General features: G+C 35.9%; 1 protein-coding gene and 1 long non-coding RNA gene across 7 annotated transcripts in view; one reads left to right on the forward strand and one right to left on the reverse strand.

The window, feature by feature from the left end:
• On the forward strand, positions 1 to 8,958 carry LOC109056041. Of its 6 annotated transcripts, none has more exons than XR_006162813.1 (4): positions 1 to 1,605; positions 3,506 to 4,429; positions 6,221 to 6,348; positions 6,471 to 8,958. It is a non-coding gene; the product is annotated as an uncharacterized LOC109056041 (long non-coding RNA). The 6 variants fall into 6 exon arrangements; XR_006162816.1 differs by having other exon boundaries at positions 4,263 to 4,429; XR_006162817.1 differs by having other exon boundaries at positions 4,273 to 4,429.
• Positions 7,993 to 16,930, reverse strand: part of LOC109056039 (ras-related protein Rab-10) — a 20,158-nt gene continuing 11,220 nt past the window's right edge. Inside the window, exons 3-6 of the mRNA XM_042778282.1 lie at positions 14,884 to 15,022; positions 13,549 to 13,638; positions 11,056 to 11,157; positions 7,993 to 9,104 (exon numbers count right to left, since the gene is read on the reverse strand). Of these exons, the coding sequence (XP_042634216.1) occupies positions 9,018 to 9,104; positions 11,056 to 11,157; positions 13,549 to 13,638; positions 14,884 to 15,022 (418 nt within the window). The 3' untranslated portion in view covers positions 7,993 to 9,017. The remainder of the gene's footprint in view (positions 9,105 to 11,055; positions 11,158 to 13,548; positions 13,639 to 14,883; positions 15,023 to 16,930) is intronic.

The raw sequence follows: 16,930 nt of genomic DNA on the forward strand, positions 1-16,930 counted from the left end.
TCTGCTGTCGAGATGCTGTGTGTGTGTTTGCTGGTGTGTGGAAGAGATGGATGGTGTTTGTGCCATTACGGCGCAGGTCACGGATCTGGTCACCGGTGTCAGATGTTATGAAGTTTCTCATTTCCTGCACAAGGGTTTCACATCCACCATTCACAAAACGGCCCCGCGAGTGCCGGGAAACATGTCCCACGAGGTCACGGACACACCCTAAATGTCCCCGTTTGATCCCGTTAGAGTTCGCAAGCATCCAAGCAAGCGAGTTCCAGAACAGACAGATAAATAAAGGAGTTACTCTGTGTTTGATGTCCACCGGAAACGCCAAATGGGTCCTCATAACTTTAGAAAAATTATTAAAATCAACAGCACTGAAGAATATTGATTTGTGGAAATACAATTAAATAATAAATACGCTTGTGATTGTAGTTTAGAAAATAAAACAGAAGAAAAACGAGGCTTAAATCATCAGAAGGTTATTCAAACTTAACATTAAATAGAACTGTTAATTGATTTTCACCTGTTGACTTTAATGCTGGATTGAATAACAACAGTCTAAAAACTTTCCTAAAATCCACAGAGATAGCAATTTCCAACGCTATCTCACGACCAATTCGTACGTATAACAGTCATGAACGCGTTTGTTTTATTTGAAGTCCATGAATTATGTAGTTGATTCAAATTATATGTAAACTGATGATTAAAGGAGATTAAACAGTAAATATTGCTCAGCATTTAAATTGCACGTGTTCAGTTAAATTGTTTCAATCCCGAATTGTTCATAAACCACTTAGCAAGAGTTAAACTGTTTTTTTTTTTTAATTAGCAAGACTTTAAAAATTTAACGTTTGAAGGATCTCTTGTTTTCTTTTTAAAGAAACAAACCAATCTTTTTCTCTCTGTCAGAGAAAGTTAAGACACTAATTCTTCAAATCCAAACTCATAATCCAACCCCAGAGAAATGTTTTCCACATGTGAAATTATCTTTTAAATCAGGACAATGCAAATAGGTGCAATTGAAATGCAAAACAGTTCACCAATTGACATGTTCATGCAACTGCATTTCACTTAAAAGAACTTTAAAACAGACTGAACAGATCTGAAAACACACTCTTGGCTGTTAATTAAACTAATTCAATTGAAATCATTTTAGCAACATTGCTAGAAGGCAAGATCGCAGTTTATCTCATCAATAAAGTGATTTTACAGCAGAAGGATTACAGAGATGCTTTGTGCTTACAAAACCAACAGATTGGAGGGTCTGTTTGGATGTATTGAGCAGTTCGGATCCGCCATACCTTCACCTCACCCACCCCCACCCAGCCGGACCCCCGAGGAAACGCATGGTTGTCAATAGAATTCACAATAGAGTTTATTCAGCTCTTCTCCTTTCTTTTGGCTTAATGCTGCATTCGTTCATTTCCTCCATCTCTCCGAAATTATCTCCCGAAGCCAACACAAACCCGATTTTCAAAATCAGAATTAATCAGAAGTAAATATCGAGTATGCGGGGAGGATTTTTTTTAAATGCTTCCTTAGTTTTACATGTGAAGGCTGCTGCTACATCAATCGTTCTCACAAAGACCACTACATTTATGGTTTCATTATAAGGTAAGGACTTATTCTATTCAAAACACACACGATATTCGAATTATAATTTTAAAACTGTTTTGACCCAGTCACATACTTTTAAAATCACTTTTATGTGTAGCCTACTAATGATGAACTGAAGAGTTAAAACAGAGAATAGAGGCGAAAATTATTCCAGTGCAGTTTCCTAATTATCACAACTCAAACATAGTGTTAAATATCAGTCTTTATCTTGATTTTGGCGCATTTTGTCACACAAAAAGATTTGAGACGGGGAGATGATCAGTTGTTTCTTTTGCCAGTCTTCACAATGCAGATGTTGTTTATATTTTTCGTTTCTATTAAACTGCAAAAACGTTTTTGAAACGTTATTAGATTTCAGGTTACAACATACAGCGTTTATATGCTTTTCATTTTCTTAAGAAAAAAAGTTAACATTTTGTTTGCTCAATTTCAGTAGCTACATTAAAATGACCCGTTGAACAAAACTGAAAGCTTGTATTTACTAATTAATTAATGTGTATTTATCATGATTTCACACAAACAAACAAACAAATCTAAATGAATTGGCTTCATGTGTTATCTTTACTGCAAAATAGCTGATACTCAACAGATAACATTAAATACATTCCAAATATTTTATTGTAAGCATTCTTAACATTTTAACAACTTGCAACAACATTCCTTGTAAAATAGTGAGATGTGGGTTATTCATGTCGGCGGCTGGTTCCGCCTGAACGCTCCTTCATTACGTCACAATTAAAGCATGACGTCAAACGGAAGTATGAAGGAGCGTTCAGGATTCTTTTCCTCTCCGTCTGTGTTTCAGTCGGTCCCTGTAAAAAGGACCCGACGACGTCTTTTCCCGCGTTCAACTATAGTTTAATCATATTGTAGCTATGATGATGTTATTGTGACATGGTTTCATGAAGGTTCAGCAGCACTCAGGCCATTCAAACAGCTTCTCACGTGCATGCGCTCACGCAGAGGATATTATTGTTAGCTGTTATATTCATATATTTATTTCTAGCATACACAATTCATAAATTTCTCACTCACCCGAAATGGAGTGCACGGCCATGCTGTATGTGCTCCGTGTCTGACCCTGTGAAGGAGTCAAAATATGATTAGGCTATTTTTGAAAAACATCTTAACTAAAAAAAACTACTGTTGTTGGAAGTTTTTAGGCTAGCTAATACACCGACGGAGGCTCGATTGAATTAAGTTTTATTTGGGTTGCTCGTAACGCGTTCATTTGTGCAGAACGGAGGAATTTTCCAGCATTAATATTTCATAGCGCCTGTGAAATGTAAGAGGAGTTTAAATCGCTCCTTTAATCCAAACCGTGAGTAATGAACGCGGGGACGGGCGCACAAGCACGCGCTTTGATTTTAGACACAATGAGGGAAATATTAAAATATAATAATTATTTACGCGGGTGTTTTAAAGTGACGCTTTTCAACGGTTCAACGGTTGGCTAGAAAAAAGATGAAATTCTATACCTGTGTATGATGTGAAGATATCTTGAAGTTTCAAATCCAGACTGATGTGGATAATAAAACGAAACTTTTTAGAAAACTCCTGACAATCTTTGTGAAGTTCATTAGCGTCGACATATCCCGTCAAATACCTGTTGAGGGGATAAAAAGGAAAGAAGAAGAAAAAAACCGTTTGGTCATTCCCGCTCTTTTGAGGATTTAAAAATTTGTCAACGTTCACAGAAAAGCAAAAATGAATGTCTACGTCACATGCAATGTTGCTTGTAAACAAATGAAACTATGACATTAAGACTGCTATTCTTGTGTTTTGTAAACAAGAGTTAAATGGTTTGATTTGTTTAAACTGGTCCAGTCAAATAACTGACCTGTATTCTTATTCAAATTAACCACTTTTAACGTTTCCCATGTGCTTTTTTTTTCAGTGAGGATAGCGAATGGCGGGCTCTGATTGGCAGCCATTTTGTGCGAACATGCCTTAAATTCAAGAAAAAAATCCACACAAGGAAAATTACAAACTAAAGGTCGTTGGATATATATATTTAAGTGTAGCCTAATCAAATCAAAATGACTAGCTGGCGTGTCTTCATCTTGTGGGGTCAAATAAAAACACATCAAATTGTGGTTCGGGCTGCTTCTTCAAGGTACTTAGACTTTCCTTCCAGCAGCGCCCTCTGGCGGTCAGTCGGCGCAATGACGTCAGTGTGGCAGGCGGTTCTGCAGCGGTTTTGGGAGCCGATGAGCTTCAGCTACAGGTGATGCTGACGTATAACTGAGATGCTTTCAAAAGCAGAATTAGGGTCTGTATAATTGTGCATACTGAAACGCAGGCTACGTGAACGGCACGGTCAAACAGGCAGTTCAAAATAAATGTTTGTAGCTATAAATGTGAAGTTAGCATTTGAAGAAATGTCTAAAACCTTGCCAGTGTAGTGACACTGCCTTGGTTTTTATTATTATTATTATTATTATTATTATTATTATTATTATTATTATTATTATTATGAAATTGGCCATTAGGCCTTCCATTTGGGTTCTCATCTGGCCTGATACGAGCACTTAGTGTTCCAATAACACCCTACTATAAATCCAAGATTCACATAATACTAATTAAACTGATTGTTTGTGAATTTGAATGGAAAGACATCATGATCAGTCAGTCACCTACTGATTTTAAAACAGTGTCTTGCAGTTTCATCACATACCGACATGCGCAATCTTACCGTTCATCCGCCATTACCGGGGCGTCAGGAATACGGACGTGTGTGTGTTTATCCCGCAGCTGTGTTGAGGTCTGCAGGCTGTATTGTGCGGCGGCGGCGGGTGACGGCGGAGTCCTCACGGTTCCGGTAAGCATCTCAGCTCGCCGCATCCTCCATAGAGAGCGCGCGAGTGTTGCTAGTTGCCATGCGCAGATCCCACATGAAACTTTACCGGTTGTTTCATAAATAAAACAAATAGTGTTTATTGCTAGATTTACTAGAGAAGCGTTCTTGATCGATATAATCTATTGTAGGCTATGTGTTTAATAGGCTTGTGTTCACTCAAATATTTATCACAGATGTTTGTGATTTGTAACTTTTTTTATGTGATGTGTTTCAAGGAAAATATAAACTCGAAGCAGTTTCTTTAGAGTTCACAGTAATCAAAGTGAATATTATAACGGCAGTCATTATTGCAGGAAAATGTGGAGGAAAATAAATGTATTGCTCCATCTTCTGGTTATAATCAGCTAGTGCAGCAATTTGAAGTGTGTCAGAGTCGTTTAAATCTGACAAATGCAAACATGCTGTCCAACCAATGTTTGATATAAACCAATATTTTACTGTAAAAACCCACTGAATGGCAGAGATCTAAACTCGAGGCTACAGAAATATTTTTTGTTTCTTTTTGCTGTCTTGACAATAAATGTTCTGCTATATTGTGGCTAATATTTTTGGTTATATTGAGGCCACTATTTTTGTTTTAAAGGGGTGATTAGGCTATTTATAGTCTGTATATGTTTATATTAATTCTAGGTAGGCTAGGCTACATGTTTTATAGAGCTAAATAGCCTACTAAAAAGCTCAATACAATTTTTATCGTTAATGTAATAAAGCTACTGATTATCTAACTATAAGTATCATTTTATAACGTATATTAACATTATTATTATTATTAGGCTATTATTAGGCTATTATTGGGCTATTTGTATGTTTGTATAGTCTACTACTGTGACTTTCTTACAATTTACTTATTTTTGTGAATTTTGCCCTCTAAAATTCCAATGCAATCATATTATCTTATTTATTTTTTTTTTGTTGTTTTTTGAATATAAAATTCCAATGCAATCATATAACGTTTAACTGCATTCTCAGGACAAGAGTATTTTTCATAAATGTCAGACAAAAATTGTCACATTTATGTCGGGTTTTTAATGTATACAATTTTTTTTTATTTTTATGTAGGATATACAATTTATTGACTACAAAATCCGTTGGCTAAAACCATTTTTAGAATTCTTGTACGTTACCTTTTACCCTTTTGATGTTTGAATGTTTCTGTTCGTCATAATTGTTTTACTGTTTGAATTTTGCTGCAAAGGTTCCAATTATGACGTACTGAGGCATTTGTTACAATAGATCAACTTGTTAAACGAAATGTTCTTTCTGATTTGTGACGGCATTTTTGCGAACGCTTTAATTGTTTTGCAATAATATAAGTTATTTTCAATAATTCAGTCATAAAGTGCTGGACTAATGTTGCTTTATATGTCTACTGTCTACTCCATCGAATGTTTTTATGGCTTTTAAATGTATCTTCAGATATCATATATTCTGTAATGTAGCCTAATCTATTAAAGACACAAACCGTTTTGGAAGCTAACATAAGACGACTATATCTTTATTCATGATGATATTTTTATTCCAGACAATAAAGGGAATTGGTTTCTTCAAATGTTTTATTCTTGCCCTGTCTCTCCTCTCAAAGCTTTAATGAAAATATTTTATGAAGGTTGACTTTGCTCAGTATCATCTGAATATTTCACCTGTCATCCAGTGTTGTTGATCAATAATCAATGGACATTGATGCTGAAGGCTGTTGTCAGCTGTATTCACTTTATACATCTGAATATAAACTCACTTTTTGCTCCATTTCAGATCCGAAGCAGATCCCATCTTCAGTTCAGAAAATCTGGATAAACGGGACGATTTTCTTTTCTGTGCTGCCATCGTGTGGTCCATAATACAAGCAGAAATATAGGCTAAGGTGAATTGATATTCCACAGGTAATTATGCTATTCATATTTCTTTGCTTTCATATGCATTCAAATACTTAATAAGCATTCAAATACTTAATATATTGTATGAACGTAAATATGTATAATGCATACAATGTTGTCTTTCGCAGTGAGATTTATTCATTTTCTAGAAGAGTTAATCATTCATTTAAATTGTCATTCTCTGCACACAATCCGCGCGCAGCTCAACACAATGAACCGGAAAAGATGCCACATAAATGAAGGAGAATGCAAATAAATGCACTGTAAAACAGCTTAGATGAAACAGCTGATCTTTTAAAAGTTGCTCTATATATGTTTGTAAATAAATCAAACTGAATGAAACGAAAAATCCTATTTTCAATGAGTTTCGCGCACCTTTGGATCAACTTGTTTGGATCAGAACTTGTGCTTTCGTTTGTAACTGGACTTTTTTCATCTAATAAAGAAATGAGTGACAAAGAGAATTTAGAAATTAAAAATATTGTAGAGTTGAGCATAATTAAAGAAAAAAAAACTTCCATTACCTGTCAGTCATCTTAATAACAACACGCTTATGCTAACTGCATGGATAACTTTTATATATTAATATTCTTTTATGTATTATAGGCACTATGTATTTTAAACAGCTATTAACTGCTGTTTACACACCTACCTTAGGTTTTTATATAGACATATAAAACTATAATTTTAAGTAAAGTAATAGATTAAGAGTGATTGTTTTGTCGATGTTCTTTAGAGTCTTGGACTTGGGGGAAAAAAAGTTTTTCAAATATTTCGGTTTTCGAGACGTGTAATTCTGCCACCAGGAGGAGACAAAAATACACTGTACAGATTCACACTACAGTAATCATAATATTCACGACAGCATTTTGATTAATTACAAGTAATCCAGTCTAATTTAAAAATCTTATGATCAGAACTTAAACAGCAATAAATGTTTGACCATTTTTTTTCTTTCTCATATTAGTAAAACATTTCATTCTGAAAGATTTCGATTCCAAAAACTATTTGTGCACCATCAGAACGGAATGTTATCAGACTGGAAGGAATAAATACTTCAAGAACCAATTAAATGAAAATGTTTTGAGGTATCGATCAGTGGTTTTTGCAAGTTATGTAAAAGTATATTTAAAACTTTTAAAACCAAGTTTTAAATCAGGATACATTTATTTGAGAAGTAAAATTACATAGAATAATAAGTCTTGTTTTTTTGAGAAACTGATCAAACAGCAGTGAGTTTGTGAATAAAACAAACACTGCCAATGGGCTCAGAAAAACAAAAAAACAATTAAAAGGGAAAACAAGTTTTCATTCCCTGTTGACAGATATTGTTCTTGCTGTAAGCATAAACTCATTTAATTTCATTCAGTTTCTAAAACAAGACTTATTCATTTTGCATCTCAAGTTAATGTATATGATTTAAGGATGTTTAGATATTTGAATCGAAAAAAACAAACGGCTGAGGAAAATATTCCTTTCTTGAATTGCATGCAACATTTAATGCCATCACTATGAATTTCTGTTCCTATTTAAGACCTTAATTTGTGGAAAAGTGAATTAGGAGTTTTTTTTTTTTAAAACCCAGAAAACCGTGAAAACTCACACTCAACATTGCAAACTCTCCATGCTTGAATGAACGGGACCAACATGTAACTTAAACAAGCTTATTTTTAATGGATCTGCAAAATCGTTTGAATTTCCAAAGAGAACGCTCCCCTCCCTGACACGTTTCTGGACCAGAAGAGATACTTGCTGTCAATTACAAACATGGCTAAACTTACAAAAGACCCCAAAACCCCCAAAGAAACCAGCATGCAGGAGAGAATGAGTAACTGAGTGAGGGAAAACAAAACAAAACATACAGAGGAGATTCATAAAACATTCTGAAAAATAAAAAACAAACTACATTTTAAAAAAACAAAACAAAAAATATATATGATGCCATTCTCTTCTGAGCAAACAGGTTGAGACCGGATGGTTCCACTCAGGTGTGTTGGGTTGAGTTAGCGGTCAAGCAGAGAGGAGAGGACCAGTGTGTGTGTGTGTGTGTGTGTGTGTGTGTGTGTGCGTGTGCGTAACTGTTACAGAAAAGTGATGTTTAAATGCATGTTTGGGGGATGGGCTCTAAGGCTCTACATTAAGGCACCGGACGAAAGAAATCAAATCAGAGAACAAAAAAACCAGCTAGAGAAGATCTCTCACACTAACACACAACACTAACCCAAAACACTGGACAAAAGTCTCGTCTAGGATGTCGTACTGAACGCTACGCCGCTCCTCTGTGCTGACGGACAGCGTCTCCAAGTCCACTGACGGTCTTTATGTAGTGGTGAATGCGCTTTTTGCTTAAATTCATTCATTTCTTTCTTTCTTTCTTTAACTTTAAAATAAGAAGAAACATGAAATGACTTTCTCTTTACATTTGTATTTTTTTTTTTCAGAAATAAAAATGATGTCAGCAAGCAGCCGTGATTTTGAGAAACATTAGAGATGTGTTTTACAGAGAATCCCGTGAGGAGAGAACGGAAGAGTGTTAGACAGAAACGAGGGATGAGTGAATGAGATCGAGAGAGAGAGAGAGAGAGAGAGAGAGAGAGAGAGAGAGAGAGGGATATAGAAGAACAGACGATGTGTGTGTGTTCGTGTAAAGTGTGTGAGTAACTGTGTGTGTATGTTCAACTGCAGCACTTGGTCTTCCATCCTGTGACTCCGCCTCCAGTGCTGATGTCCACGTTTTCACTGTTGGGCTCTTTTACGGGTGTCTGCGAAGAAAACAAAACAAAATAGATGTTAATAAAAGATTTTGCTTTTGCAAACATCACATTTTGAGTTTTGGCGTGAAGCTGTTTTGATAGCTTGCTTTGGTTTGGTTGGTTTCCGGTCCCAAACTCTCAGCACTGGTTGAGTCACCATGTTTCGTCTGGCCAGAGGAGAACTGGCCCCCAGGACTGAGCCTGGTTTCTTCCAAACTTTTTTTTATTTTTTTCCCCATTTCTGTCACTGATGGAGTTTTGGTTCCTTGCCACTGTGGCTTTGGCTTGATTAGCTGGGAATGCTTAGGCCCTGTTTACACCTGGCATTAAGATGTGTTTTCATCGATCCGATCACAAGAGGACAACACTAAGTACAGGTGTTAAAGGAGTCTAAAACATTTTGAGCTTGTCCACTTTCAACCACTTCCAGAGGTAGACTTTTTAAGACCTGCACAAATGAAATTAATTAATTTATAAGCGGAGTCGGGCTATATCTATGGTATCATATTAAACCAGAAAATGACTGCAAAAAGCATGATTTTGTTCAGATACAGGTTTTCACAAATCAAAAAGTTCACATTTAGGTCTTTAAACCATTTTTAAGAAAAGGGATGAGTCAACAGTATCAATGATTCCATTCATTTAAACAATTAGTATCAATCAAATATTAATTTAATAACATAAATATATCTAAAATATTGGTCAATTTTTGCATTGGTCTGAACAGAACCAGCAGAAGGGCTTATTGAAAATGCACATTCATTCTCTGCCAGCTTTCGGAATGGAAGAAACAGTTTCTCCGGTAACCGCAGTTCACAAAGCAGCTTTATTCAATTAAATGAATAGCCTTTTGAAGTTTAATCGTCACATTAAGCCATATCATAATCCTTGTCTTTCCATCCCCAAATTTAAGACCTCTTGAAATCATAATTAAAACTTTCCTTAATTCCTTAAATTTGATAACTAAAAGAAAAACTTTAAGGACCCATGGAGACCCTGCTCCACTGACTGAGCTGAATCCTAAACATTACGATGTTCAATTCCTATCCGACAAAATTAGAATGTTAGATTAGATTTAAATAAAACTACTAGTACATTAAAATACTTTTTTTTTCTTTTCAGTAGTTTAGTTTTGCAGGAGAAAACAGAGAAAAACAGAATGAAATGACATGATAGGAATAAAATAAATAAGCCTACATTAAATGTGTTTCAGTTAAATAATTAACAAATTACCAAAACTAAACATTTTTATGGCCACACCACACAAGTTTAAAGAAACAGAGACAGCTGAAAGCACATTCTGTTTGTTTTCTTCATTTTATAAAGGCAGTATTGTTCTTATTGTGAGTATACACAAATAAAAGTAAACCCTTAACAGTTTCAAATGATGTCTTACTCCTATCTTTATGACCAAAAATGACAGAATATTTAATTTTTTTCTGCTGTGATCATGCCAGAGCCTCTCGTGCACACACAACATATCCCTTACGAAAATTAACCATGGTTTTACTTTAGTAAAAGTGTAGTAACCATCTGAACGAATCTGTTTTTAAATGAATAATTTGAGTCAATGAGTCAATCATCCATTCATAAACAGAGTCACTTGATTAATTTCTAAATGAATCAGCCGTTTTGAACAAATTGTTTTTTTCAACAGAAACAGAACTGGGGTGGGAATCTTTCACAGAATCAGCACGCAAATTCAAAGAGATTCAGTGAGTTGATGGTGACTTGTTTTGTTGCATTATGAATCAGAAAATAAGCCATACAGACTCATTTCTGCTCTGTGCCACTATTAGAAAAGGAATAATATTAAGCCATACAGACTAATTTCTGCTCTGTGCCACTAGCACTGAATACACAAGAGGGATCAGCTGCTGTGACTGTATTTGAGAATTTCTGCTCTGTGCCACTATTAGAAAAGGATTAATATTTTTGCTTCGGTCATTCCCGAACTCACCTTTCTGAGAATGTCTTCTGCTAACGTGAGGAATGCCTTCTCGATGTTGATGTTGGCTTTTGCACTTGTCTCGAAGAAGCGAATCCCGTGTTCTCTTGCGATCTGAGGATTGGCACAAGAACAGTTAACATTCATTGTGTCTGCAGGCCTGAACTAATATGTATGAACGCATTTGGGATTTGGGGATATGATTACACAAATTCTTAGAGCTAAATAAACACTTAGCAGGGTGATTCAGTAGGGTAACTGACAAATATTCAACAATTAAACTGACTCCTAGAATACTGAAAAAAACAAGTCAACCAAAGTCTCAACTGGTGGACAAAATGCCCATCCCGACTAGGCCTGGGTATTAAGACAAATTTCACGATTCGATTCATTTTTTGATTCACAAGCTTGCGATTTGATTCAATCTTGATTTGATTCAGTATCGATTCATTTAGATATGTATGCAATCAGGGGTAGTACGTAAATTTTTTTTCCAAGGAAAAATGTCTCAACTAATGCTGTAAACTATACAATAAACCCTGTCAGCTGGTACATTAATGTGATTTGTAAACAAACATTTAAATTGCACATAAGGCAGTTTTTAATTGATGTGATACGATTCACGGTACTGACTCCATGATACAATTTTCTCATGGTTTTTTTTTCTTTTTTTTTACAAAATTAGAAGACAATTTTATAAATGAAAAGTTATCCTTTTATTATTACTTGGATAAAATGCTGTACATTTCTTTGTGAAATTGAAATGTGTCAAATAACAAAACTAAACTGAAATTTTAAGACAGACCCCAAATCAAATAAATAAATTATACAAATAAAATAAATGTCTTCATATAAACAAACTAAGGCTCTTTCCATTTAAAATTAGAGGCAACCACTTCATCTGAATCACAATACAAACAAAGATGCTGCATACACACAGAACAAGCAGTTTTTTAATCTAAATTAGATTGTAAAATTTGAAATTTTGTACAAAAACGGAATGCTCTGAGACTTTTACAGGGTTTTTCCTACATTGAAACTTTTTTGGCGGCCGCCAAAACAATTTTTTGTCCCGCCAAAGCCTTATTTGATGTCTAATTGTTTTTTTTTGTGAGTGAAGCAGTCTACAGACGGAGCGAGCACAGCGCCCCTCCCCCGCGCGCGCACTCTCCGTCTTCAGTTCTGTCTTTGCTTTCTCCCTCGCTTCAAAATCAACTGATCCTAAAGGTCGGAAGACCGAATCCATGTTTCACGTGGTGCATTCGGAGAATATTTTTGCTGAATTACCGCTGGGTGTGAATTACAGTAAAAAACAGTTGCCTTATCTTCTCTTACAACTTGTGACAAGCATTCCGCAGCTGACATAACTTTTAAATAAACGAAAAAAAAAAAAAAAAAAAAAGCGTTTGAAGTGTTTTTTGTGTGTGCGTGTGTTGACAAATATTTCGCGATGTCCTAAAACAGCCAGGATTCCCACACAACACGTCCGCTAAATCCCGCGACCTAATGACTCCTTTGAGCCGATTCATTATAATGAATGGTTAAAGCAATCGGTCTGCCCGTCAGTGTCTGAATCGGTGTATAACAAATCATTACTTCTTAGGAGAACTGAATATCTGAAATGAGAAAGTAAGTGTGCTTACCCCATTTAGCAGAGTGTTTAGTAAAATTTAGCCTTAATAATCCACAGTATGTATAGGCCTATGACAATGTGTAGTAAATTACCTATAAAATCATTTAGTTTAAAGTTAGACTGGAGTGAGATGAAACTAGATCAAAGCACAAAGCAAGCTGTTGCTAGCTAGCTGCTAAAAAATTTTACATTACACCTTTTAACGCTACGTTTTTAATAACTTTTTAAGTGATATGATTATACTAAAATAATTATCAGGTCTATCAAAAAAAAGGATTTTATCTTTCAAAACTATGAAAGCCAGTCGTGAAAAAATCACAGCTTTTTTTGCAAAAGAACAAGAAAGGATGACAGTGAGAGGGATAATATCTATGTCAGAATTGCATAATTTGTAAATGGATAAATTGTGATACCTTTTACACTTCAAATATACTTTGGTATCGATGATGTTTTACATTTCTTTTACTATCTGCCTGACAGTGATCGTTTTTTTCATGAATAAATAGGATAAGAAAAAAAAAAATCACAAACTGTTTCTTTGTATTTATTTTAAATTTAACATTTATTGTCAATATAAACGGATCATGTGGGTACTAGGGTACTCTTTGCTGTGTGTGGATGACCATGTCGGTCAGCCACCACCGAAGACCAATTTTGACCCAGGAAAAACCCTGTTTTAGTTTTGTGAAACATAACTGCATGAAACAAAAACAGCAGATGGGCTGAATGAGATGCACATTCACTCTCTGACAGCAGATGACGCTTATGGAACAGCAGTGATACAGCGTTTCCTTGGTTACCAGCTTGCAATGCATCATTACATCTGTGATATTTTCAACCCAGCCTGAATCTTAACTCATCCAGTCTCTCACCTGTTCCCCCTTGGCTTTTGGTACGATACGTTTGTCCTCCATGTCACACTTGTTGCCTAGCAGCATCCTCTCCACATCCTCATTAGCATGCTGCAACAAATATACACACATTTGAGATGATGCATTCTCACTAAATACTGATGTTCAGACTGACAGTGGCTTCAGAAATCACAGAAGAAACCGTACTGAAGAACTGAGTTTGCATCAGTGGTGCCACCAAACACACAACCACATCCCTCGTGGAGTCTCATGTAATACAAATTCTCTCGAAATTGCTGATTGTTGGGAAATTCTGCATAACTCATCAGACTGAAAATCAAACAGTCAGCAGTTTCACTCCATGACTATGTATCTGTAAGTTGGTGTTTTTACAGGACTGGAACTTTAAAAGTCCTACACTAGCGGTTCTTAACTCAAAAAGGTCTGTTCTATTTATAATAACACAATAATAAAAGCAACTAACCATGTGATCATGCATAGTAAGGCTACTAAAATAAATGGGTTTAATAACTCTCAAAAGGGAAGAGAAAACACTTCCCATATTGTTTCGTCGTTGACGTCAAAAGATGCTTGTCCAAAGAAACTCTGTTTTTAGGTACAAATTCATGTGTCTCAAAAACCATGAACAAAAATATGCATAAAGGAAAACTGCATGCAATTTGTTTTCACTTGAGCAGAATGTGTTCTGGGCAGTCAATTATTGACCAACATTTTCCTAATCAGCCCATGTCATAATCATTTTACACGTTTTACATTTTGCAAGTTTTTTTATATTTTATTTCTGAATTAATGTTCATTTTAAGTCACGCAAATATTTTAGTTTTAGTTGACTTACTTCTAGTTATGTTAGTACCAAGGCAACATTTCCCATTTTCCCTTAGTTTACACATAAATTAAAATGAAAAGAGAATATATAAAAAATAAAATCTAATTCAAAATATTAACAGTATATCAATGATAATAAAATAAGACTCCATTTTCATAGCGAAAATAAATTTTGAAGTTTAATTTTAACCACACCTCTGTTAACTATTGTTTATGTCAAGTGTAAAATCTGGGTCTTAGAGCAAAACTGGTTTCCCAGTTTATATGCAATACATTCACAACATTTTCTGTTCAGACTTGCACAATCCTATTAAAGGGTTAGTTCAGTTGTAAACGCGACTGCTGTGACTGTTGACGTACGACGCTGCTGACGTGTTTTCTGGTGCGCCCAATAACAAAGAAAACACGTCGGCAGCGTCATACGTCAGCGGCGTCACTGCTAAATCTAAAATATCTTAAACTGTGTTCCGAAGATGAACGGAAGGTTACAGTAAAGTTGTGGAGACTGACCTCATCAATATTTCTGAGCCATTTGCTGATGTTTTCGAAGCTCTTGGCATTGGTGATGTCATATACGAGCATGATTCCCATGGCCCCTCTGTAGTAAGAGGTAGTGATGGTGTGAAACCGTTCCTGTCCGGCTGTATCCCTGCACAAACACAGAAACAACCACAATCAAACACTACAGCAGCCCAGACGCTCAGGGACACAATGGATCACAGTATACAAAAAATCTAATTTTACTTCGGTTGGCAGTAGCTGGTGACCACAGCTGACTAGTTAAGCACCACCAACTGTTACTAATTAATTCTAAATCATCAACTGTTGCCTTCTGCTATACTGTTGGACAATCAATTTTGGAAAGGCAATTTCACAGAAAGTACCAAACCTGTAAACATCATTCATTCAGATGGATTCAGATTCAAAAATGTAGCCAAACGCCACAATTTCTCACATGCAACTGTAATTTCATTGAAGACATTTTTATCCCAATGAGAGTGTAATTATCTGAGTGCTTTTCTCTTTAATATTTGCAGTAAACTGCGTCGTAAACTAATGTGTCACTGCTCCAGAATGGTAACCAGTATGGTAACACATTCTTGGCCACAAGCCACCAAATGAAACTATGAGGAACAACATTATCATTATACGAGTTGTTACTTACCAGATAACTTGTTAATACATTGTTTTATTTTCTGACTAAAGCCATTAACATGCTTTTGGCGCTTGACAAGTGGTAATTTTGTATTCTGCATATAAACAAGGGCTACATAATATATAGAAATTATCGAAATATCACAAATGTACAAATCACAATATGCATATTCAGTGTTTCCCACAGACTTGCACTCTATGTGTGGCGGCACTTCCCCGGGGAAATATAGGCTATATATAAAACAGTAGAAAGGCTGATTGACTGAAAATGCAAATTCATTCTCTGCCAGCAGGAGGCGCTTTAGGAGAGGCAGAAATAGCAGTTTCCCCGGTAACGGATGTAATCGAAACAGTGCTGCTGCCATCATAAATGCTGCTTTGTCAGGCATAGGAAAGATGAAATGAAAATAACATTGAAACCTTTCTAAAGAGTCAGTTCCTTTCAAAGATACATTCATATAAAACACCTGTGCCGCATTTTGACATTGAAATGTGCAGAGCTCATGTTTATTCAAGTCAAAGCCTTTTGGAAAATCTATTTGTGGTGGTCAGTGTTGATACTGTGGCTGGCCACCACAAATAAACCAATGTATGGGAAACACTGATATCACAGCTTGCAAAAACTGAATGATTTTAATAGTTCCAAAAATGTCAGGTTAAAGGGATAGTTCACCCAAAAATGAAAATTACTAGAGCCCGACCGATATTATTGGCCGATATGAGCTAATTGCATTTATAAACGCCGATGCCGATTTAACGGCCGATGAAACATGAGAAACTGAGTCTCATGCTTCACTCATGTTATGAGTGTTGCATAGTTTGCCCACCAGAGGGAGCTCTGCAACTCCCCAGTTGACAACAGCGCCAGAAATCCACTACAGAAGAAAGCTATCAGCCGAGCCATGTACTCTTTTGACGGTGAGTCTGTTGTTCGTCATGTGAAATGGTTGTAGATTTAGTTCATACACTGTATATATAAAAACAGTGTGGTAGTTCTAGCTAACGGTCGTCCTATCATTATCACTTCTAAATATTCTGTAACATCACTGACAGCCGCTAATGCATTGCTATATTATATTAGCCACAAAGCTAAAACCATGTTTATCAGTGGAAGAGCGCGAACGTTAATAAGAGGTCAAACTATAACGTTAGCGTTTAACTTATTCTAAATATATCTGCAGTGTTTCCCACATAATGACCGCGTAACTGTGGCAGGGGGGGGGCGTGTAGTCAGTGACTAGAAGTTATGTACAGCGTGCCTCGAAAAAACAAACAACTGTTACGTTATTCTAACGCTAACATAGCTTCCCTTTTTAGCAGGCCCCTTAAATGCTTGCTATTAACTTGTTTGAAGGTGGTTCTTCTCGAAATTGACAGCGGTGTGTTCATGACACTAACGTTA

Source organism: Cyprinus carpio, chromosome A20 (genome assembly GCF_018340385.1).
Source record: "Cyprinus carpio isolate SPL01 chromosome A20, ASM1834038v1, whole genome shotgun sequence".
In the NCBI taxonomy this organism is placed as follows: Eukaryota; Metazoa; Chordata; class Actinopteri; order Cypriniformes; family Cyprinidae; genus Cyprinus; species Cyprinus carpio.